The following is a 25,177-nucleotide window of genomic DNA, read 5'->3' as shown; positions in this document are numbered from 1 at the left end:
TTCTTACTCTATTGTGGTGAGAAGGGCGGCTGAGTTCCTGGACTTCGAGCTTCCTTCTGTAGAGGTTAGGTCTAACATCCTAACCGACTTGCTTCAGCTGGGGTCTTCCTCTTCCGAACCCCTTTTACCCTTAAATGAAGCACTGACAGACGTCCTTTTGGGTACCTGGTCCAGTCCCAGCACAGGGGCTCCTGTGAATAGGACGATTGCCTGCCGCCATCGGCCTGCGCCATCAGACCCCAAATTCCTGACCCAACACCCCACGCCTAAGATCCTTGTCATCCAGGCTTCTTCTTCATCTGGTTCATTCCCTGCCGCATCCCTGGATAGGGAATCAAAAAGACTGGATAATTTGGGGAAGAAGTTATTTTCTTCCAACAATCTAGCGGTGTGGTCTGTGAACACTGCATGCCTTTTGGGCCGCTATTTCCATACTCTCTGGGATATGGTCACGCAAGTGCTGACTGCAGTTCCGGAGGAGGCCCAGACTGTCCTCTCCTAAGCTGTAACAGATGGGAGGGATGCAGCTAAGTTTATGATTCGTTGTGGACTGGATACGACTGACTCTCTATGCAGATCGGTTGCATTGACATTGGCATTGAGACGCCACGCTTGGCTGAGAACATCTGGCTTTTCAGGGAATGTCCAGCACTCCTTGAAGGACATGCCCTTTGATGGCACATGTCTCTTCGGAGACAAGGCGGACTCGGCGCTCAAGCACTCTAAGGATTCCCGAGCCACGCCCCGGTCCCTTGGCCTCGCGCCCGCACCTAGACCCCAACAGTCCGCCTTTCTCCCCTTTCGTGGCTACGGAAGGGGCACCCAACTGCGTCCTTTTTCACCTGGCCACAGACCCACGCACGCTGTTCAGCCTCTGCTCGGACGCGGGATCCCACGTTGCCAGGGATCAGGGAGCCAGTGGGTCGCCCAATCCACCCCCACCCCTCCTCAGCCTCCAAGCCTTCCTACTCTGCAGGAACATCAGCAGCCAGTAGATGGCAGGATACACTATCACCTGCCCCAATGGCAAACCGTTTCCTCAGACCGGTGGGTACTCCAAAGTGTCCGAAGGGGCTACTCCCCCCCCTTCGAGACATCTCCTCCAACCATGCCACCTTCATACAGTCAGATATTGGAGAATCATATGACGCTTCTCAGCGAGGATGTCCAAGCCCTTTTGGCCAAAGGAGCTATAGAGAGGCTTCCGTTGTTAGAATTAGGTTGTGGCTGCTATTCCCACTACTTTCTGGTTCCGAAAAAGGACAAAGGTCTTCGACCTATATTAGATCTTTGGTCCCTCAATCTCTTCCTAAAAACTGAGAAGTTCAAAATGTTGACATTGGCTCAGGTCTTATCTGCCCTGCATCCTGGAGACTGGATGGTAGCGATGGACTTGCAAGACGCTTTCTTCCACATTCCCGTCTTGCTGGCCCGCCGGCGTTACCTGCGATTCGTGGTAGGTCAGGAGCACTTTCAGTTTACTGTGCCCCCCTTCAGCCTTACCAGTGCCCCTTGGGTGTTCACGAAAGTGATGGTAGTGGTGGCAGCTCATCTGCGCAGGTTAGGGGTCCCAGTCTTCCCCTACCTCGACGATTGGCTGTTGAAGGCGAACTCGCCCTAGACAGTCGTCTCCCACCTCCACACTACAGCAAACCTTTTGCATTCGCTGAGGTTCACTATTAACGTGCCAAAGTCACACCTGACTCCTTCTCATACGCTCCCTTTCATCGAAGCTGTTCTGGATACAGTGCAGTTTCGGGCATATCCTCCTGAAAAGCAAGTCCAGGATATTCGGGCTATGATACCGATGTTTCAGCCTCTGTCCTGGGTTTCGGTGAGAATGACTCTGAGGCTGCTGGGCCTCATGGCCTCCTGCATCCTGCTGGTTCGGAATGCCAAATGGCAGATGAGGGCTCTGCAGTGGGACCTGTAGTTCCAGTGGGCACAGCATCAGGGAAATCTCTCCGACAAGGTCCAGATCTCGGAATGGACTGCGAGAGACCTGCAGTGGTGGTTAACAAATCTGTATTGGGTCAAGGGCGGATCCCTCTCCCTTCCCCAACCAGATCTTAGGGTCATGACAGATGCCTCACTCCTGGGATGGGGTGGTCACATGGGAGAGGCGGAGATCAGTGGCATCTGGTCTCCGGTGGAAACCGGACTCCATATCAGTCATCTGGAGCTCCGAGCGATTCGACTAGCATTGAAGGCATTTCTTCCCTCCCTCAAGGGGAAAGCAGTGCAGGTGTTCACAGACAACACCACTGCCATGTGGTATTGCAACAAACAAGGCAGAGTGGGGTCGTGGACTCTTTGTCAAGAGGCCCTTGGCTGGAACACCAGGGCATTACCCTGGTGGTTCAACACCTGGCAGGATCCTTGAATGCCAGAGCAGACGAACTCAGCCGACGATATGTGGCCGATCACGAATGGCGTCTACATCCGGAGGTGGTGCAAGGTCTCTTCCTGCAGTGGGGAGAACCTTGGTTAGACTTGTTCGCCTCTGTAAAGAACGCACAATATCAGTTGTTTTGCGTGTTTGAGTTTCAGAGGTGACACTCACTCGGCGACGCTTTTCGTCACAAATGGAATTCAGGCCTCCTATACGACTTCCCGCCAATACCACTTCTGCCCTGAGTTCTGAAGATCAGGCAAGACCGGGCCCAAGTAATACTGGTAGCTCCGGACTGGGCACGAAGAGTCTGGTATCCCGAGCTTTTGAACATGGCCATAGCTCCTCCGATCAGACTGCCCCTTCGCAAGGATCTTCTGTCTCAGCAGCAGAGGAAGGTCTTCCCCTCGAACCTGTGAACTCTGCAACTTCTCGCGTGGAGATTGAGCGGCGACAGTTGACGTCTTTCGACTTGCCACCCAAAGTCTGTGATGTTATCTTGGCAGCCAGGCATCCCTCAACCAAAACTGTATATGCCTGTCGTTGGAAGAAATTTGTGGCATGGTGCTTCGACAATTCTGTCGATCCTTTATCTGCTCCTCTCTCTCAAGTTCTTCTTTTTATTCTTTTCCTTGCCCAGCAAGGTTCCACCTTGGGCACTCTTAAGGGATATCTTTCTGCTATCTCTGCCTTCTTAAGGTTACCTGATCAGCCTTCCTTATTAAATGTCCCATATTTGGGAGGTTTCTTAAAGGCTAAATGGGATTGCAACCTGGTCTTAACATACCTGATGTGTACCTTGTTTGAAAACTTCACAACTGTCCTTTACGATCTTAACTATAAAGACTTTTTAGTTGCCATTACTTCTTCCCGCAGAGTTAGTGAACTCCAGGCTCTGTCATCTAAGCCACCTTTTCTTGCCATACATCCTGACAAAGTGGTGCTTCACACGAAGGCTTCTTTTCTACCTAAGGTTGTGACACCCTTCCATGTAGGACTCCACCGTCTGGATCCAAAAAGAGCGTTGGCGTTCTATCTTGATCGTACCAAAGACTTCCGGGTGGACGATCAAATCTTTGTGGCATGTGTGGGTGCAAAGAAGGGGAAGGTGGTGCAGAAGAGGGCCATATCAAGATGAGCACTCTTATGCATCAAAATGTGCTACGCTCTGGCTAAAAAGCAACCCCCTTAAGGTTTGTGAGCTCCCTCCACCAGAGCTACTGCTGCTATCACAGCGCTAGCACGGGGCGTTCCAGTCCTGGATATCTGTCAGGCAGCAACGTGGGCATCTCTGCATACTTTTACCAAGCACTACTGCCTGGACAATCGGGTTCGAAGGGACGGCTACTTTGGCCGTTCGGTTCTGCAGGACTTTTTGGTGTGATCTTAGTTCGCAGGCCCACCACTGGGGATGGTATTGCTCTGGTATCTATTCAAAGGTAAGGAATCTGCAACTAGAAGTCTCTATCAGATGTACAAGTTACTTACCTTCGGTAATTAAATATCTGGAAGAGACATATTCCAGTTGCAGATTCCTTACAGACCTGCCCATCCTCCCCGCACTGCAATCTGATTTCTAGGGACAGGAACTTCCCCTTGAGGGCCCTAGTTTTGGCGCACCACTCTGTGTTCTTCTTGGCTCTGTGCTACTGGCGTGGAAAGTTGTGAAAAGAAACTGACGTCAGCGCACCGGGGTGGCGCCTATATACGACCGGTATGTCATCACGGCGATCACAACGCCAGCGACACCCGCGGAGTCGACTGATGCCACTTGACGGCGCGCAGAGGTACTGCTCAAAGAAAAATCTCCTGATCCAGCCTGACGCCTGGGGAAATTCAAAGGTAAGGAATCTGCAACTAGAATATGTTTCTACCAGATATTTTGCTACCGAAGGTAAGTAACTTGTTCGTTAATCTCAAAGACACTCTTTCATAGTACTTTTCCTCAAGTGTTGTAAATATAAAACTTGGCACTTCGATAGGCGTTCGCTGTGGCCTGTAATTGTTTGTTTGGGACTTGACTTACATTAGGTTCCAAAGTTTTCTTACAGAGTTCCGCTACTTACAAGTAATCTTCTTACATAAGTTATATTTCTGAAATCCTAATTTATGCCTCCACTTACACTCTTTACACAAATAACCCACTCAGGCAAGGTTTCCTTTTTATAGTTATTCAAACCAGCAATCAGTCTCAAGTTTGGAAGCTCCTATGCTGCAAAGATGACCCAGTTACTTAGTTAGTTTACTTTGCAGCACTCCTAGGGTTTGACTCAGGATTTTCAGATTAATGCTGCTTCCTCTGCTGATCCATGTTGACTGCAATCAATTTCCTTTGGCTCTATTTATAAAGTGGCCACTCCAGAGTTTCCTGCAAGGTACTGCATGATCTAAGATGGCCACCCATGCACCATCTAATAGTGGGGCACAGTTTACTCGGGCCGTACTGGAAGATTCAGTGTGCCTTATGCTGTACTTTTGCCTCACGCACAGCATTTTGGACCCGGGTTATGTCCAAGACCAAACATGGTCTCATGTTCAAAGGTGGTTTGTCCCTTGCTGAGGGGAGGAGCTTCCTGTTCCTTACTGCAAGGCAAGTGAGGCGTTGGTTCCTTACAGTTGCACGGGAGGTGAGGCGGTGTTGATGGCAAGGTGTTGATTCCTTACAGTCCAGTGGGATCGATGAATCCAGCAGGTCAAAAAGTGAGATGCCAACTTTGCGGTGTCACAAGCACACCACGGGGCCACAGGTGCTGCAGCAGAGTTGGAGTCGGGTGTCTCGGACTTCGGGGGATACAGCATTCAGGACTCATACAGTGGCGGGACATCTAAGGTGCTGCAGTTCTGGCTGTTGTTCTGAGCGGGGACCACAGCTCTGGTGTAGGCAGCAGTTCCGTGTGCTTGGTTTCTTCTCGGTTCCACCAGGACTCTCTCCCATGGCCCAGGAACAGGATTTGGCACTACTTAGCGAGTCAGGACTCTCACCAGTAGAGCACAAGTGCTGGCAGATGAAGTCTTTGGTGTCCCTGAGCATTCTAACAGGAGCCAAGTTCAGTCCAAGCCCTTGGAGAACCTTTGGAAGCAGGATGTACAAAGCAAAGTCCAGCCCTTTGACTCCCAGAACAGAAGCAGCAAGCAGCAGGCCAGCACAGCAAAGCAACAGGCAGAGTGGCAGTCCCTCCAACAGCATCTAGCTGTTCTTGCTGGCAGAATGTTCTCAGTCCACAAGTTTGTAGTGCACAAGACCCTGCCTTGGCCCCTGATACACTCCACGGGGTTGGAGACTGCTTTGTGTAAGGGCAGGCACTGCCCTATTCAGGCAAGTGTCAGCATCTCCCACCACTCTAGCCCATGAAGACCCATAAGGATTTGCAGGCACACCTCAGCTCCCCTTTGTGTGATTGTCTAGATTGAATTCACAAACAGCCCAACTGTCATCCTGACCCAGACGTGTATTCCACATCCAGCCAGAGGCGCAGAATGGTTGAGCAAGAAAATTCCCACTTCCTAAAAGTGGCATTTTAAAATATAAAACAATTTCAACAAAAGGTGTATTTATTCATTGTGAGCAGAGACACCCCAAACTACAAATCTCTATCGGCTCCCAATGGGAAATTACACTTGAAGGATATTTCAAGGCAATCCCCATGTTAACTTTGAATATTTAATCAACACACACCACTGTTTTAAATAATGCTCTTAAAAGCGTTCGACGTATGTGCTGCCTAGGATACGTGCCAAGTCTCATAAAAACACTTTCCCTGTACCCATAACATGTGCAGGCAATGAGTCCCTCTACTGTCTGCGCCTAGGCGCACTTTACTTCAAACCCCAGGAGGGTCTTTTCAATCCCAACTTAACAAGATTATCATGACTCTTCAACTACTTTGTTTGTATTTATCATTTTGTAATCTGCTGATATTAGCAAGGACGACACCTAACTTCCAGCAGTATCACACAGTGACTTTTCCAAACAATACACGTCACGTGGTGCAATATCCGCACTCCTGATGCTTTTATGTATCCCAATGCATTTTGGGTACAATGACCCTTTTTCAGGGGTGTCAAAAAAACAAAAAAACTGAAACCTTCTCACTTCACTGGATGCTAAAGAACAACTGAAAAATCATGCAACTAAATTTCCGACTTCAACTAAAAGTAATAAATATGAAGAAACCGAAAAAGAATAAACAAGCGTGTAATGCTAGATCCCAAATTTGCATTACCCACATGTTAATTCATTTTAGGTTTCTTCATGTTCATTACTTTCTGTTGAAGTACGGATATTGCACCACGTGATGCATATTGTTTGGAATTTAGTATTTGAAGATTCATGATATTCTTGTGAAGTTGTGATTGAACGACCCTCCTGGGTTTGAAGTAAAGTGCATCTAGGTACAGACAGTGGAGGGATTCACTGCCTGCACATGTTATGAATCCCCATGTTAGCCACTGGGAGAGAGAGGTCTTGCAATAGTGGAAACCGAATTTAGCAGTATTTCACTATCAGGATATGTAAAACCCATCAGTACATGTCCTACCTTTTAAATACACTGTACCCTACCCATGGGGCTGCCTTGGGCCTACTTTAAGGGGTGACTTGCATGTAGTAAAAGGGAGGGTTTGGACCTGGCAGGTGGGTGCAGTGGCAGGTCTGAGACATGTTTACAGGGCTACTCGTGTGAGTGGCACAATCAGTGATGCAGGCACACTAGTAGCATTTGATTTACGGACCCTGGACACACATAGTGCTTTTACTAGGGTCTTATTTGTAAATCAAATATGCCAATCATGGGTAAATCAATTACCAATACAATTTAGACAGAGTGCACTTGTACTTTAGCACTGGTCAGCAGTGATAAAGTGCCCAGAGTCTTAAAGCCAGCAAAAACTAAATTCATCACAGGATCAAAGCAGGATGTTAGAAGCCAAAAAGGCAGGGGAAACCACGCCAATAGGCTGACTGGTCTAATTGGGGATGTTGCAAAAAACATGCATCTTAAGCATGGTGTTTGGAGAAGAGTTGACCTCACAGCAATATCCATCATCTAGCAATTATTTTTGCCTCTGAGTTGGGAGAAAAAGTGTCTGTGAAAATGGTCACCTGCAACTTGTGTTGAAATGAGTTCAGCAGGGGTACCAGCAAAAAATATTATTTTGGGTCCTTCAGGCATGAGGTAGTATTAGAATAAGTGGCACAGCATGTTACAAAAAGACCGATGAAGGAAGAAGAGATGTCTCCTTCTGCAGCAGCTTGTTCCCTTAAGCGAGGAGACACCATGCCAACTCAAATCTTGGCAACACCAAGGGATGCAAATGTTCACTACTCCAAATGCAAAAAACTCTCTGCTGGAGAGTAAAGTTATGCAGCCCGACACACACAGTGTGTCTAACAGACAGTCTGCAAAAAAAAGTGTACTTTTTATCCAGGTTTATATATATATATTTATATATATATATATATTTTTAAATTGAAACCCCAAAGCTAAACTCCAAAAAAGATGCTAAAATCAAAAAAATGGAGAGCCACCTTAATTGGTTAAAGAATAGAAACTTTTATCTGTCATCTGTTTGTTCTAATTGTAAACTCTGTCATGGGGCTGATTTAGAGTTTGGTGAACAGTTTACTCCCTGATGATGGCAGAGAACATTACCTCCATTGTTCTGAGGCACCCCTGCACTCCAAATTTAGAGATGTTAACGGGGACGTCATGGACATCTTTCTCCACACTGACAGGAACAATTATCATTATTATAAATTTCAGTGTAGGAAACATTAGAAGGCTGGCTGTCAAACTTCTGAAAAACACAAAACGAATTACCCTCAGACCCTGGTAATTTTCTGCCAGGGTTTTTGCATTCTTTTTGTTTTCTTCCTATTCTTGACAGCCGTCTTTTTCCTTGTCGTCACGCACAGGGGGAAAAAAGGTATTACTCTCTCCACTCTGCATAGGGCAGACTTTGTCATATCCTTCCTCTGATATGCCCTACTCTATTGGGCCATTGTAGTAAGTATTTTTTTTGAAGGAGTGAAGGGGGGCTGCATCAAAGAAATACTTAAGCTCTGACCATCACTAACTTAGATTAGCATATTGAGGATTGGCTTGGCAGTGTAGTAGTTGTTTGTGACAACTTATTCTGTCCACCAAACTCTAAATTGGACCCTATGTCTTATGGAACAATTCTTTTTATTACTATTGCCTGTATCAGTGAATACACAGTATTTTCCACTACAACCCTTAGGCCCAGCCGCATGCGAGCAAGGAAAGCACATTACGGCAAACATTCACTAAGCGCCTACAGCCGCATGCGAGCAAAGAAAGCACATTACGGCAAACATTCACTAAGCGCCTACAACCCTGGGGTCGGCGGCTAATATAAGGCAATGAAGAATAACACATTCATAGGAACAAAAGAAAATAACCTCCCTTCCCCAATCCCCAAACCAAGGGATGTAGTATCAAAGGGGGCAGGTGTAGTGGCACTGCATTGAATCAGGGGGTGGGTGCAAAAGTGTGTGGAGAGGTGTAAAGTAGCTGAGACAAACTCCAGGGACTGGCCAGGAATCAAACGCAGGAGTTACAAGTAAGTAGGGCATGTTAATTCCCGGAATTCTGAAGAGAGGAGTCTTATGAAGGAAGCCCACAGGTCAGAGTATGTAGCATAATCCAACTCAGCCATCAGGGCCAACCTCTCCATCCCCAATATAAACCAAAGTTTGTGTAGCCAGCGGGTGCATTCTGGTGGTTTACCAGTGCCCCAAAGAGACAGAATGACCTGATGAGCCACTGCTGAAGCCAAAGCCATTTGCCTCCCTCAGATAGAACACAAAGGCTAAGTCAGGATTTGGGAGGCCAAGTATTGTGTATGCAGGGATCATTGAAATACAGGTATTAAAGGCTGTGTCAATATCTTTCAGGACTTGGTTCCAATACAGAGTGAGCTTGAGCAGTGGCACCTAAGGTGGACGACTCCTAGTATCGCCACATCCCTGCCAACACTCCTTTGAACGATACAGTTTTATGTGCAGTTTCAGTACCAGTCATGTTGTATGTAGTGTAGTGGTCTCTGTAAAAAAAAAATATATATATCACCCCCTCCTTAGTGGAGAGAGTTCTAACTATGTCAGCTTCCCAGCAAATATGTCTGTTAGTTTTGGGGGGGTTCTCCTCTCTGCCCAAGAAGGCATATAGCTTGGATATAAGACACTTGTCATCCCGGTTAGGCGGTATCCATCTCTCAAAGGGAAACAAGTCTCCCTGCCCCTTGCCTAATCCCTGGCCCAGACACCCAGTGGCGAAGCTGGAGGTAGTGCACAAAATCAAAGTCTGTCAAGGAACAGTCGTATCTTAGTTGGTCAAAGGGTATAATCCCCTGAGTGTCAAAAAGATAGCCCATCTGTTTGCATCCTCCTTCCCGCCATCTTCGGAATTGTTCCAGCTGCATCCTGGGGGCAAAATCTGGATTAGCCAGAATGGGAGTCATAGGGGAAGGGAAGGTAGTGAGGCCTGCCCTGAGCACCACCGAATCCCAGACCACAAACGTCGCCAGTGTAACTGGTGAAGAGTATAAGTCCCACGTCCTGTGCTTAAGAGGAAGCCACACTTCCTTCTAAATATTGTAGCCTGCGATGGAGTGATCCATAAAGGTTCAGTGCTTTTCTGACATCGGTTGTTTCTATTCTATAACATAGACCCTTGGTCTAGCTGATAGTAACCAAGAAGCTGAGGTACTGCCAGCCCACCCGCTGACTTCGGCCGAGACATTAGATGCCGGTTAGGGCATTCTTTCTTGCTATCGCAAATGAACCTGTCAGTGTTAAGTTGAAGGGAGCGGATTGTCTTCTGGGGTGGTGTCAGTGACAAGGTCTGAAACAAAAGTAGGATGCATGGGAGGATGGTAATTTTAACTGCAGCAATCCTGCCCAGCCAGGGAAGGCAGAGGCGAGAACACGTCGATATGTCCCTCCGAACCTGAGACGTCAGATTCGTGTAGTTTGTCATCACTGTTCTAGGGAGTATCTGCGCCAGGGAAATGCCCAGATCTGGTATGCTGTCTTTTGCCCACTCAAATTGGAACAGAGACCTTAGAGTTTGTTCATGAGCAGGGCTAAAAGAAAGATTTAGAAACTGGGACTTCTGCAGATTGACTTTAAATCCCAACATCAGACCAAAGGCGTGGAGCTCAGCGACCAACGTGGGAAGCAAAGTCAAGGGATCCGTGATGGACAGAATGACGCCTGCATAAAGCTAAGGAGATGTTGATCACTACCAAAAGGGATCCCGGTTATCTCAGAGTTATGCTGTTGTTGCTGCGCAAAAGGCTCCATGTGCAAAACAAGAAGAAGGGATAGGGGACATTCTTAAGGGAAAGACACCATTGACTCTGACCGAGGCTTTAGGGATGCAGAAAGCGATTTGTACCCACTTACAAAAACCGTCTCCAATCCCAAAGCGAAAAAGGTATAGCGAGTGTATACGATCAAACGCTTCCTCTGCGTTGATGGATAATAAGAGAGCTTCCTTAGGTGACCGATGCACCTTATCAATAAGTTGTATGAGATGCTTGGTATTATCGCTGCATTGACCCACGTCTGGGTATACTCTTTCCACTTGGGGTGACGAATGCAAAAACAACAGATTATGGACGGAATGCAGAACAAATCAAACATTCACCCCCCAGTAACAGATCTGGGGTTATTCCATCAGTTGTAACTGGGGTTGCATGGTGAGCAACAGAACGATGGATTAAACCCAGATCTGTGAGTGGGGGTGAGTGTTTGAAAAGTTTCAGGACTCTGGCTTACATCCTTTTGTGTTAAATTTGCCCCAAGTGGGAAGGATATGCACAGACGTGGGTTCTGTGCTCACTGTGCCACTGGATTCAAGCTAGCCTGGCTGATGAAGGGTGATACCCTGTAACCGCTCCCAGGATGCTTGTTTCCAGTCCAGGGAGGACCAGCCTGGCAGTTCGGTCTGGACGGAACAGGGTCAAGACTGATTTGCATATGGCTGGGTCCAAACTGGGGTGGCATGGTGAGCAAAAGAACAGTGGATTAAACCCAGATCTGTGACTGTGGGTGTGTGTTCGAAAAGTTTCAGTACTACGTCCATCATCCTTTTTTGCTGCTGAAGTAATTATCCCCCTCCCCCTCACCCCGATCCCTTGCCATCCAGAATTGATAGATCACACCTACCCTTGCTAAACGGTGCACTGCTGCCTGCACTGACATTTGACAGGCAGACTGTAAGTTGATGATTCCACAGTGTTCTACCGCAGCTTCCCCACACTAAGGGCCATATGTACGAACACATTTTCCCATAGACATAGAATGGGCAAAACCCTTTGCTACATCTGGCCCTAAATAACTAATATTGTCTATTTATGCCCCCATCATTGACATTTAGCCTTCATTTAACAGAAACATCCCACAAAACTATTAGGTGCAAAGTATGATTTTCAATAGCTTCATTTAAATGTCTTCACAGTTAATTAATGGTGTGTTACACATACTTTTCCATGGATTGAACGGCTGTTCCTGTTTCCTGAGATGTGGTATTTGTATTCAAATCATGTGCAGTGGGCAAGAAGGAATAAAGTAAATTTTCATTCCACTTTCCGAAGGCTATTCTCACCCCTTTGATAAGGTTAGCAGCAGATCACTTTTCAGACACTTTATGAAGGTTGTCTCCAAAGGAATCCATGTGGGTTGATGTCCAAATTCTTTCTAATGGTGTAAGAGAAAATAAGGATGTCTCTTCATATGAAATTTTGAAGATGCCTCACATCCAACTCAAAGGCATGTTGACTTACTAGAATGTGCCATTTCCCACCTTAAGGCCCTTGTTGACTTCCATGGTTTGATTATGGGGCTTCAGAAGCATGTGTTAGGAAACATGGACTTATTAGTTTAGTTAACCTTTGGATTTTTTCTGTCACCTGCTACTCCAGTCATCACACAAATCAGAAGATGTTAAGGAAGTACTGCTCTTTAATTGCTTTTAAGTACTTTTCACGCCTAGTTTAGTTTTCCCATTGCACTTTTTACTGGTTTTTGTTAGTGAACTCGCAAAACAAGCAGGAGGATATACAGCTGTAGACTTACAACCCTGCGGGCCTGAAGCGTACTGTCATTAAAGAAAAAGTGTATACTGCTGATGATAGAAACCCAGAGGTCGACTACATCGTTAAGTCGTATAAACAATGTAAACAGTAAAATCCCAGAAAACAAAACACCATACCTTTCCTTCTGAAAGTGCATGGGAATATCGGGCAGTGTAGCAAGTCTTGTTTAAGGTTACCCAGTGAAAGAGGCAGTTGTTCAAGTGGGAAGTGAGGGGACATGAGCCGTCAAGGGATCTGGAGCAGGAAGCAAGCGTAGGAGTGTCAAGTAAGTGGGCAAGTCAGTTCATAAAATTCCATAAAGAACATGCGTATGAAGGGGGCCCAGTCTTGAAGATAGTCGTGCAACCTCTAGTCTAAAGGAAGCAACAGTTTCTCCATGCCTAAAACATACCATAGCTTGTGCAGCCATGTTGTATACTGGAGGGTTTTATCATTGCCCCAAAGAGCAAGGATTACCTAACGTGCTGCTCCAAGTGCCAGAGCCAAATGTTTACCTTGGTGCAAATAAAGAGGGAACGTCAAAGAGTTGGGGAGCCCTAGGATCATGTAGGGGAGGAACCAAGGGATAGTGGTCTCAAATGCAATGTCAATATCGTCAAACACCTGGTCACAGGAGCGCTTGAGTTTGGGACAACGCCATAGAAGGTGAAGTAGCATCCCGGTCTCTGCACATTCCCTCCAGCACTCCTTAGAGCACCCTGGGTTCCATTCGCCAAGTCTGGTTGGGGTGAAATATCAGTAAAAAACTATCTTATATGCTGTCTCTGTACTTGATATGTTGTGTGCTGTGTGCCGTGCTCTGTAGTAGGTATTTGCCCTTTGCTTGTCGGATAGAGGCCTGTCGATCTCTTTAACCCATATTTACTGTCCTGGGGATCAGGGAGTAGGCTCCATTCTGCTAAGGATAACGTACAATTCAGAAAACAGGTGCCTCTCGCTATCCTTCATGATTAGCCATTTTTCAAATTGTCAAGGATCCCTCCGTGAGTAGGCGAACGTCAGATTGGAGCACCCAGTGGCGGACCTGTAGGCACTGGACCGGATCTGCTTCCTCTAGGCCATAATCAGTTCTGAGCTGGTCAAATAGGCACCCTATCCGTTTACAACCCCCTTCTCTCTCCCATTTGAACCTGTCAGGCTGAAGCCCAGGAGTAAACTCTGGGTGGTGAAGAATTCGGGTCAGTGGGGAAGAAAAGATCGTCAGGCCTGCTTTAACCACCTTAGCATCCCACACACGGAAGATAGCATTTGTTATGGGTGAGGAGTGTGTAGATCCCAGGCCCTATGCTTTTTAGGAAGCCAGGGTTCTTCTAGATGTGGGAGCCGGCCACTGCCTGGTCATGAAGCACCAGTGCTTCTCAGTAAGTTGCCTGCTCCATTCCACCAGGAACCGCAATTGCGACGCCTAGAGGTATCTTAAGAGGGAAGGCACAGCAAGAACACCCTTGTGTGTCGGCCAATAAAGTAGCTGTTTGTGTAGGCACGATTTATTCCTCCCCCTGATAAACCTGTTAATATCTGCTTGCATTGATTGGAGAGCCTGTTTAGGCCAGGTCAAAGGTAAAACCTGAATGCGTGGTAGAGTGGTAATTTTGATGGCAGCGATTCTGCCCAGCCAGGAAAAACCCAGACACTTCCAGCTGTTTATATCTACTTTGATTTGCTTGGCTAAAGTGCTACAATTTAGAGATATAGGCCTTCATTTTAAGAACGGCGGTAAAAACTGCCTACCGCCGCAGCGATGGCTGCCACAAGACCGTCGTTGCGGCTACCAGCCATCCTCCATCATATGACCACAGCCAGATTGCTCCACAAGAATGGCGGAAATCTGGCTGTGGCCATCCCGGCAGATGGCGGTAAGGTGGTGCTGCTACCAGCAGCGGCGATAAGGTGGCGCTCCTTCCAGCAGCAGCTTCACACCAGTAGACCACGCCCAGCCAGTATTATGACAGATAATACAGCCTGACGGTGTTCTGCTGGTGGGCGCTGCTGGCGGTAGCAGAGCTTCATCCCATCTCCTGCCAGAGGACCCCCTGGATCCAGGTAAGTCGGGTCTCCGACAGGGGAGGTGGGTGGGGGGGTGTTGTGTGTGTGTTGTGTTGAATGAGTGTGTGCATGTACGGATGTGTGAGTGCATGTATGTTGTGAAATGTGAATGGGTGTCTGCGTGTATGTTTGGAAGTGTGTGCGGATGTGTCTGTGATTGGATGTATGCATGCGTGAATGTATGTATTTGTGAGTGAGTGTGTGTGTGAAGGGGGGCGTATATGTCCCTATAGTAGCCTTTTCAATTAAAGACTATTATAAGTGGTCAGCAGGCCATAGGATAACATGGGCTGGCAGACTGGCACCCCAAGAATGCCAACTTCATTATGCTCCTGCTGTAATATGTCATGTTTGATATCAAACAACTTACTAAACCTGACTCGAATCTGAAGTCCAATTTAATGTGACATGCACCAAGGTGCCCACCTGCTCACATCAGCATTTCCTGTGCTCTGGCGGACAGCTTGCAGCTGCTGCCGCCAAGACAGGATTCTAACCACCTGCAAGGAAATATGAACACTCCCAGGAGTCGGAAACAAAGGCCTACCTGGGTGAGTGGTTTTACCTCCCTTCCTGGCAGGAAGACTAGTGAAGTGGCACATCAAGGAGGTGAGCTTCAAAGGGCACACCGCCTCTTATGAGCAAGTACGCTGTCCCCCAGAGGAGGACAAATCCACCCCTCTGTCCCCAGGCACATTTGCACTCGGACAGGTGGGAAAATTAGTTAGTCAGGAGGCATACACTGTTAGAAGGCTAGCCAAATCCCTAGGCTGGGCTTCCTGGTCTGTACAGTTGAGGATGTTTTTGGCCATTTTGAAAAGTGGCAAAATAGAGGGTTCTAGGTAGGAAACGTGATGCACACTCCTGAATGTGGTCACCTCAGAGGTAGATTAGCCGCTGGGACGAGTGGCCCATTGGCCACTTGCCCCATATCCATAACGACTCTAAATCTAGGGTTTAAGGGGCAATCCTGACACCAGAACCTCAGATCTGGACAAAACAAGAGACTCATGTCTATAACTCCAGGAAGGATATGTGCACAAAACTCTGGACCTGTGGCAGCCACCCTGCACCTGCATGACTATGACTCGTCCTGGACCAGAGACAAGTTCTAAAAGGAAGGAGAACCCCTCTGCAATCGAGGGGCATCACAACAACTCCCTTGGACTAGAAGGACTAGTCCCATGCAGGTAAAAAACGTGCATCTGGAACCAAGAAGTTAGTGGCCATTGTGCCTGCTGAGGGATCACCCAAAAGTAGAAGTCCTAGCCCCTTCTGGGAAAAGTAATCGAGCAAGTTTGACGACTGCCGCTTTCCCACTGACTCCAGGATGTCGAAGTAACCAAGCATTGTGTTTGCCACTGCCAAGGATTGTTGGTGGCCAGTCCAGCTACTGACCCCCTTTGTTCAACAGTGCTGTAATTTACTTGTGCCCATGTCGGTACCATGAAATGCTTAACATATGTTTCTCTAATAAACCCTGACTGCTTTTTGCCACACTACCAGGACTGAGCTAGGGATTTATTAGTAAGAATCCTAAGCACCCAGTTTGGGGTATTGAGAGTATTGCATAGTGAGACTTACCCAGCATCACTACATAATGCTCCACTTTCCTACTTTCTTCCTATGTTTTACATAGTCTTTTATCTTTCTGAAGGTCCTCTGTGTACGACGGAGTGATGCACTGGGAGCAGGAGATCTTCCTAAATCAGATGTTAATCTTGAGTCCTGCTCAGGAAATGCTCCTGTGCATCATAAGTTGTTTGCCACAGTGCAATAAGCGTGTCTTATTAACTTTAAACTGAAGAGTGAAGGTCCCAAAACAGCCCTCGATTTTGACTGGGAAAGAGTGGGGCCTTAATTGCTTTCACAGTTTAGGATTGTCTATTTTAAAGACAAAACCAGTGTAGCCATGGCATTTCGTTTTCAACAACAATGGGCGCCGTGAGGCGAGCCTTCTGCTTCCACATTAACATACTCTACAACAGCCTTAATTAGCGATTGCTTCATGTCAGTACGTGAGATAATTCAATTTGTGTCAACCACACTCACATAACCAAATAACCCAAATGAGGCACTAATTTGTTTTATTTTTAGTACCACCGAACAGTGTGCTGAGTCTGGTAAGCATTATATTTCTCACACCCTGCCTAAATTAAAAAAAAATTAGGCCAGTTACACTTAAGATTGAAAAACTAGGAGCCAACCTTCAAACAAAAATTGGGGACCAGAAAACGGTAAAGTAGTTCAGTGGTTAAAAGCACTTGCTGTGCATATCATACAATATCGCCTAAAGAGGGAAAAACTGTAAACTATAGGTCAAAAATAACATATCCTATGGCCAAGATCACAAAGTTACATAAGACACAATGGTACTTATTTAGATAGCGGTGCTAAATCAGCTGGCGAACCGTCACAGCAAAAATAAATACTTAAGGGCTTTTCGTCCCAACTTAGCATTTTATTAAATAAAAATGACACATAACAGACAACACAGTTTTTGCATGCGTTGACCATTTTATATCCTTATTTACCTCCTGTGTTTGCAGGTGGATATTGGATACCGTTTATCACGCTTTCATAGTTTGCCTTTTTCATTGATGTGGTGAAAATGTTTTATATCCGTAGTTTTACTACTAAACTCACAGTGCATACAATTGGCATTGTTTATATGTCGGGTCGCTGCACATATTACGCAGCGCTTTAAAAATGTGGCAGCGGTTGTGATGGATGATAAAGGACATTGTTTGCAAATAATACATTGTAATTTCCTTTTCCAATAAAAAATACAGTGAATTTTGGGTGTGAAATATTTTCATTTTGAAATGCAAACATTTAAATCGTTGCCCATCCCCCATTACACTTCAGAGCTGAAGTCCCTGAAAAAATGTGAGCATCTGTTATTGTGGGTTTACTCCCTAGATTGGGTGCCAATTTACACAGTTTGCAAGTTGCCGGTATTAGTTTTGGAAACCTGTAAATTATCTTGGGTTAGTAGGATTCCTCCTTGAAAAGGGTTAAAATTTCCAAAATAGGACTTTCCAAAAACAGTTTCGCGTATCCAACTGTTAATGGTGCAAATGTGCTTGCAAAAATGTTTTTGCAGTAATGAAGTTTTAATTACAAAAATATATATATTTTCGCCTACAATTAAAATATGTTCTCCATGGAGAAACTATTTTCCTTGCACCGCCATCAAGTTTGAGAGAGTTCCCTTACCATTCTGCCCTGGAAATGTATTCACTCTTAATCCTGACAGGAATTAAATTCCGAATGTTTACTGGGGGCATATGGGTAGTGGAAGAATCGGTGAAATCCCAACAGATTTGTGGGGTTGTGTTAATTCCCAAACATTCAGGGAATCCACGCCTAGAAACCGTAGTACCCTTCCTCAGAGGATGTGTTCCTACGTACAGTATTTCACTCGTTTGGAAAGTTATAATGCAGGAGTAAATCGCCACGTTTTGTGAACTGCACTGGTAAATTTCATAGACATCAGTTTATTAAATTGCCAGGAGTAGAGTAAGTAACGTCACACGCCCTCTGACTTTTACTCTCACTCACATATGCTTACATATATAGACACATTCACGCATTCTCTCTCACATAAAACACATTAATCCGCAAAAAGACATACAACATACATTTAAAAGCATTTTTGCTCACTATAGATGCCGGATAGCCGCATATTCCAGCTAATTATACTCCATATTTTGATTGCACTACTAGTGAATAGTACTGTTCACTATTTATGTAATTAAAAAATGACAGAAAGCCAGGTAGGTGGAACATCAACCGATTTCCATTAGGACGAGCCTTCCCTGTGTTCCAGGCACTGATTTTGCCACCTCTGAGGGCAGGAGCCGCAAATGCAGTGCCAGAGGTCGCAAGGGACAAGGCAGGGTCGCTGCTGCGACCCCCTAAATGACGTCCATGTTAAATTTAGACTTGTAAGTCAAGCCCTTTGCGCGTGTGAGTGCAATTTATATGTGAATATGTCTAGTGAATTCGGCCCAAAGAGTTAATATCTCCTAATGGATATTTCATATGCTTTTGAGATATTTGGAAATGTGTTAAGTTGAGTTTGCCAAGATAATTTATGTACGTGTATTGGAAAACCTTTGAAATGCTATAGCTTTGTCTTTTCACACACTCATCTACAGTAGGGCAAGGTTCCACCTAGGCCAATATTGCCTCATTTTGCAGCTGAACAAAACAAAAACACATCTCCTAGTAAGAAATAATGATCAGCAGTTTTTCAGAAGGTGTCTGTTGTTTAATAGTTGGTCTTTGAAATATTTGAAAACAAAACTAATACCGCTGGGAGTTAAAAACGTGCAGGGCTCGTTCACTGCTCGTTCCCCATTGAATTCTTTTAAGATAATGTGGTGGTGCTGCTGTAGTATTTTTTTTTTGTGGGTAGCATATCTGTGTAATAGTTTGAAATGAGCTTTCACTGTGTTAGACTTAATAAAAACAAATAGGCATTATCCGTGTTTAAGTGTTGTCTCCGATCTTCTGGCTGCGGACTCCTAATCGTTTGAATCTCCAAACCTAACGTGTTAATTTGCCAGGTTGTACGTCTGATAAGTATTTATAATGCAAACAGTAGATTTATTGCACCGCAAAAGGCTCTATCATACCACAAACTGAGAAAACCTGCATTTCCCTTCTGACTAGGTATGCAAATATATCAAGCTGCATGTACGCAGTGCCATTTCTAAGCTAAAACTAAACTTTTGCATGGTGACAATACATAACAAGCATAGGCAAAGCCAATAGGCCTCGCTCATGCAAGAGACATTGTCTTTCCTAATGTGTTTTAACAATGTTGTAGAGAAGAATGGCTGCTGTGCAGCATGGCTAAAAGTTAGGAAAAAAGTGATATGATGCGGTCAGCACTTGCGTGTTGTAGCACTTTAAAAAAAATAAAAAGAAAAAAAAAATATGGCGGCTGAGTGTGCGCACCACAGACAATCCAAGGATGAAAACTGGGAGTGAAGAATCAACACAGACAACGGAAGGTTAGGAGGGATTAAAAAAAACAAAAAACCTAGAAGGAGCAGTACAGACAAGAAGAAAGGCGGAAAGAAGAAGCAGCAACAAGAGAAAGAAGCAGCAACACTGACATCAAGGAAGAAGAAGCAACACAGACAACGAAGAAGAGGAAAGAAAAATAGTACCTCCATCAATCACGTGTAGCGGAAGGACAGCAGTCAAGATGAAGTAATTAGCACTTGATCCAAGCTCCAGCCGAAAGAACAGGAAGTGAAGCAGACATGCACTGGCCAATTAGAAGGCAACATAGAGGAGGAACAATGAAGGCAGTGATTGGAAGGCAGTGATTGGAAGGCGGCCTCCAAGTCCCTTGTAGAACACTATACCCCTTGGAGCGACAGTGCATGCGCTGTTGCCAGGCGAGACAGTTGCAGTGTCCACCTGGGCCTTCAAAAATGTAAAATGGCTACATAGCAAAAGGTCCAGGCTGCTAGTGCTAGGATTTTGTATTTTCAGTCACACAAACTAATTCACAGCATCAATGTGGACTCACATTGGTCCGCTGTGACCAGTCAGGTTTATTCAATGCAGCATACCATGGAACAGGTCGTAGTTTCTTTTCAGACAAATAAATAATTAGATATATGTACCCTCGGTAAAGTAAGTGGTTTTTCTCATAGCATCTGGCTTCACTGACCCAAACACCAAGTTGACCTTTTGAGAACTTTGCATGTAATAAATAAAATATTGGCCGATGTTCATGAGGACCCATTGGAGATGAACACAAAACTAAAAATTACATTCCACAGAAAGGATATTAAAATACTGCTATTGAAACACTGATAGTGCTAACTTGTATGTTTTCTGTTGAGTCTTTAGCCCCGATGGCATAATGGTGAATTCATCAATCACTAATATTTCCTGTGTGTTCATTTTAAAATGCAAGACTTGCTGATGTTACATATTCCAGAATGGTAAGTGCATTGGAGTATTTTCATTTGTCATCTGATGCAAGGGTTATCGAGAATCCAGACCTTTTGGAATGCAAGTTAATGTTTTATTGAAAACTGCCTGTCTTAGACCACTAGTCACATACTGTATGTCGCCGTGGGATCTAAGTATGAAAAAGCACAATAAAACATAAGACATTTAAATATGAAAACTTGTAAAACGTTGCAGACCAGGGGACCCCAAAAACACGGTTAACTGCTTGAAAATGAAACGAATGACTGATTACAGTGAACTGCTGCGAGAATGCAGAGCAGGAATGGGCTGTCAGCCTGTTCTTATATTTATTTAGTATATATTTAGGTCCATCAAGTCTACTTTTTCAGTGTTATTGTCCGTGCTCAAAGCGAAGACAAATGAGTCGCAGTGGATGGACATGGTAGGGACATAATTTCTGTTAAATGGAAGCTAAATTGTAGGAGTGTACACTCTTTATGAAGCTCTGGCAGAGATTAAATCTCGTTGCATGGGTGAGACCAAAGGCCTAAATGATATTGGAAAAAAATGTGGTGGACGGGAAATTGTCATACTGTCTGTAGACCAGGTAGTCGATCATTTATGACGGTCAACGACAACAATATTGTCTGTATCGTTTACATTCCTGTAATAATATAATATTATCTGAAATAAAGAGTAGGCACACCCAAAAAATATTTTCCACAAAATAATGACGGGCTTTCGGACTAACCACCTCACCACAGTCTTGTGTGCAAAAACATAATTGGAACTGATGTATATTTTGACCTTTAGAATGCCAGTGATCTTTACAGAAATAAGTGTCTGAGGTGGAAATTTGAATAAGTAATAATACATGTAATTATGAACACCAGAATGCCTACTTCATTTGCTATCTTCGCGTTACTGTCACGTTTTAGTACAGCTTTAATTTTGTAGACAGGCCATCCACAAGCAATGCACCGTTCGAGCCGAGCGCTACCAATAGAGTTGGCTTCAAGGCGTTTGAATTCCTCTTTGCCATTATCCTGCAGCACACGACAGTCCTTCACAAAGGTCATTTCACAACAGAAACCAGATTTCCCAGTGCAGCAGTTGTATATGGTTTGTATTTCATTTTTAAATGGAATATTGGGTGTGGTGCACATCAGATGAATAAAACCATTCCCTAAGTTCCTGTGAAAGGTAGAGTAATGGCTAATTTTACCAAGATTTCGATTGATTTGCTTTCTCGAATTAAGTGAGATTTCTGCAGCTTGAATGGCAATAGTTGTAATTTTAGGTACAGTAATATTTCAGGTTTGTGCCGGAAAGTTTAATTAATTTGACAGTTTAAAAATAATTGTCTTTTTTGTTTAGTCTTTCAGTGTAGAACATATCCTGCATGAAATACATGAAGTTCTAAGTAAGTCTGGAATAGTTCAAACAACTTTGGCAAAACCACTTTTTGGTTCACTACTTCGCGTTGCATTGGCAAATAATTGGGATGATTTCCGGCGTCCTGGGCAGAGGATAGAAAAGGTATAGTATTACATTTTTTACATTTCCTGTATAAGTGTTATTATATATCTCTCGGAGAAACTTTTATCTCTAACATGGATAATGATTCGGATAAATAACTTTTTAATGTTAAATAGGTTTGTCAGTTAACATTTTGTAATGAAAGATGATCTCATCAATGTCACGAAAGCAGTTCGTCGTGTGTCTATATTCTTTGATATATTTTTGGACAGTCTTATTTATTCAGTCTAGAACACCACTGTAGAGCAGAATGGTGAACAGGGCATCAGAAGGTAGATAAGTGGATGGTTGGTATGCTGAGTCATTTTGAGTTGCCTTTCTGTGACCTGTCTGCACATGGCATGCATTTTGTAAAGTACCAAGGAATGCACTTCTAGCAAAGGCAGTTATTGTTTGGTGTTGGCAGGCACGTATTTCGCTATGTAAATCAGGATCTTCTTTCTTAAGTGTTACTATAATTAGGCGTGCGATATAATGAGAGGTGGCTATTGCAACCCCATAGAAGATTCTATATGGAATGCAGCTTGCTTTCGGACTAGAAGATGTCTGTATTAGTCCTCTTTGTGGCTTTAAGCAAGCTGCCCTGACAATGTACATTTTGGGATTGCCCTCTCGACCGTTATGTGATGGCTCTGAGTGTATTACCTTCGATTCTGTCGCCATCAGAGCAGGACTTTGATGTCAGGAAGCTACCGCCCTCGCAGCTGAGGCTGTGTGGTTACTGACAGTTGTGGCAGTTTGATACTAGTCAAGGGCACAGGCCTGCAGAGTGCCTTGCTGTATAATAAAAAGAAAGATCCCAAGTAAGATTGCACAAGGCCCAGCTAGCAAAGGGCCACCACAACGACAACTTAAGTAAAAGATACTGCTAAGAAGTGGTTGAGTCACCCTATCCAAGCTAGGTCTCTAGTTTTCAAGTGTCTGAGCTTGGTAGGTTTCCCTTGGTGTCAGCTGACACCAGCCACACACACTACAGCTATCCTGTACTGCCAAAGTGGAACTTTTTCCAACTTGTCTCATTCCCTTGACTTGGCTGTGGTTTTGCCTCTTTCTTTCCCAAGTGATATGCTCACTCACACCCATTGGGTACAGTTTATATTGGGAGAAAACTTGGAACTCAGAAGGGTGAGGCATTTGCTGTTGGTTGCCTCTTCCAGAGCTTCCCATCAAGTAAATTCGAAGAAATTGATTTTTAGAACAACATCTGATGTTTGCAGGTAATTCTTGTCGAACCAATGGGTGGTTCAATGCAAGTTGGAGCACTGTGGATTCCACTTATTAGTGTCTTATCAGTGCTAGCTGACTCCAAGCACTAAGATTGCAGCCTCCCGAATTGCCTAAAGTTTTTTTTTTTTTTTTTCCTACCATCTCCAAATACCTTACCATGGTTATGGTTTGGTGCCTACTTGCCCCATAATGATAGTGATAGAATTTTATCAACGAAGTGTGGACATACGGGATTGTAGAGCATAAACTATTAACAATTTTTTTTTTTTTTTTTTTTTTATGGTTCAAAACTTTTTATCATCAGCATAGTCAAGATTGCATGACAGGCATACAGAGCAGCTAAGGTGGTGATCCAGCACCTCAGGACTACTTAACATGTAGAACAGTAAACACTTCCTGGCCCCCCTCACTCCCCCAGGAGCACTCGTAACCAGCTTACATAAAACACAACACATGATGTTTCAATATAAAGCCCTTTAAGTATCCCCTGTGGTTTGCGTCGGGTTGGGACTTTCATGAGTTGCAAAAGTCTTAGATATTTAGGGCATGTCAACTCTGGAGCTCCTTAGAGAGTAGAGATAAATACAGACACTAAAGTTCTCGAAAGGAATCTCCCTGAGCAGTGAGCACCAGAGTGAGCTTCTCCATACCCAACACATGCTATAACCGCTGAAGCCACCCTAGGTGGGAAGGGAAGGTATCAGTGCCCCAGTGAGCTAGGATGTTTTGGATGGCCGCTCCTAATGCTACGTCGATCTGCCGTCCCTTTCAAGATTTGAGTAGATAAGTAAGGACGTTGGGAAGTCCCACAACCGACCTAGGCGGAAAATCTCGGAAGGTGTGTGTCTTTATCATTTAGGACCCTCTCCCAGTATTGTGCAAGTTTAGGGCATTCCCAGATCAAATGTACCAGTGTCCCAGGAGATCTGCATTGCTTTCGACAATTTGGGATATGAGTGGCATTACCCCTGTGCAGGGGTACTGGGCTGAGGTACCAGTATGTAGCGATTTTGGTTCCTGTCTCTGTGCTGTGTGGGGCAACCTATAGATTACCCCAGCCCATTCTTTGGTCATAGATACCTTTCCGAGCTCTGTCTCCCAGCGTTTCTGCCCCAGTGCTTTGGATGGTGTGGGCATGTTTTGGCGGATACTGTACAAGTCAGTGATGAGACCTTTTTCAGTTGTTTTCATTAGGAGCCATTTTTCAAAAAATTTGAGCAGTCGTTATGCTCCCTCTCGTATTGCTGGTTGCATCATCCAGTGTTGGATCTGCTGGTATTGCATTCTCTCCGTCTCCGGGAGTGCTTAGTCATCTTCCAGACGCTCAAATGAGAGTGGGCCTTCCTCAGCAAAGAAATGTCCGATTGAGGAACACCCCAAATTCAGCCATTGGCTAACTGCAGTCAGGTCGAAGCTAGGTGTAAAGGCAGCGTTGCCTACTGTAGTGGTGAAATGGGAAGGGAAATGTGGCGAGAGCTCTCTGCTTCATAACATGGTCCCAGACTTTTAATAAAGTGCTTGTGACTTGTGAGGATTAAAGGCCGCATGGTCTCTGCGGGCGAGTCAGGAACGGAATCTTCCAAAGGGAAGTACCCTCAATCGCTTGATCCATGAATAGCCACACCTTTTCAGACTCCACTTTACTATGTAGCAGAGATGAGTGGCTTGGAACTATTGTACGAGGTTGGGGATCCCCAATCCTCAGTGCGATGGGGGCAGATAGCTCAAACCCCGACTCAACCAGGGCACCCCCCTACCCACACAAAGTGATGGAATTCGCCCTGTTGAGATTGAAGCATGCCCCCAGGGGAAGTGATCAGTAAAGCTTGGAAGAGGAATAATATTCTCAGGAGCCCCGTCATCTTCGGTGCATCTCTGCATCTATGGCCAGGGGCCTAATTTTTCCGG

At 45.0% G+C, this 25,177-nt stretch overlaps 1 protein-coding gene across 1 annotated transcript in view; it reads left to right on the top strand.

The window, feature by feature from the left end:
- Window positions 1–25,177, top strand: part of LYST (lysosomal trafficking regulator) — a 2,674,875-nt gene that overhangs the window by 276,246 nt on the left and 2,373,452 nt on the right. Inside the window, 1 exon segment of the mRNA XM_069234946.1 lies at window positions 21,881–22,042. Coding sequence (XP_069091047.1) covers window positions 21,881–22,042 — 162 coding nt within the window.

The sequence above is a fragment of the Pleurodeles waltl genome, chromosome 5 (genome assembly GCF_031143425.1).
Source record: "Pleurodeles waltl isolate 20211129_DDA chromosome 5, aPleWal1.hap1.20221129, whole genome shotgun sequence".
Classification (NCBI taxonomy): Eukaryota; Metazoa; Chordata; class Amphibia; order Caudata; family Salamandridae; genus Pleurodeles; species Pleurodeles waltl.
The sequence above is the reverse complement of the archived record's forward strand: the minus strand, read 5'-3'. Positions and strand labels throughout refer to the sequence as shown.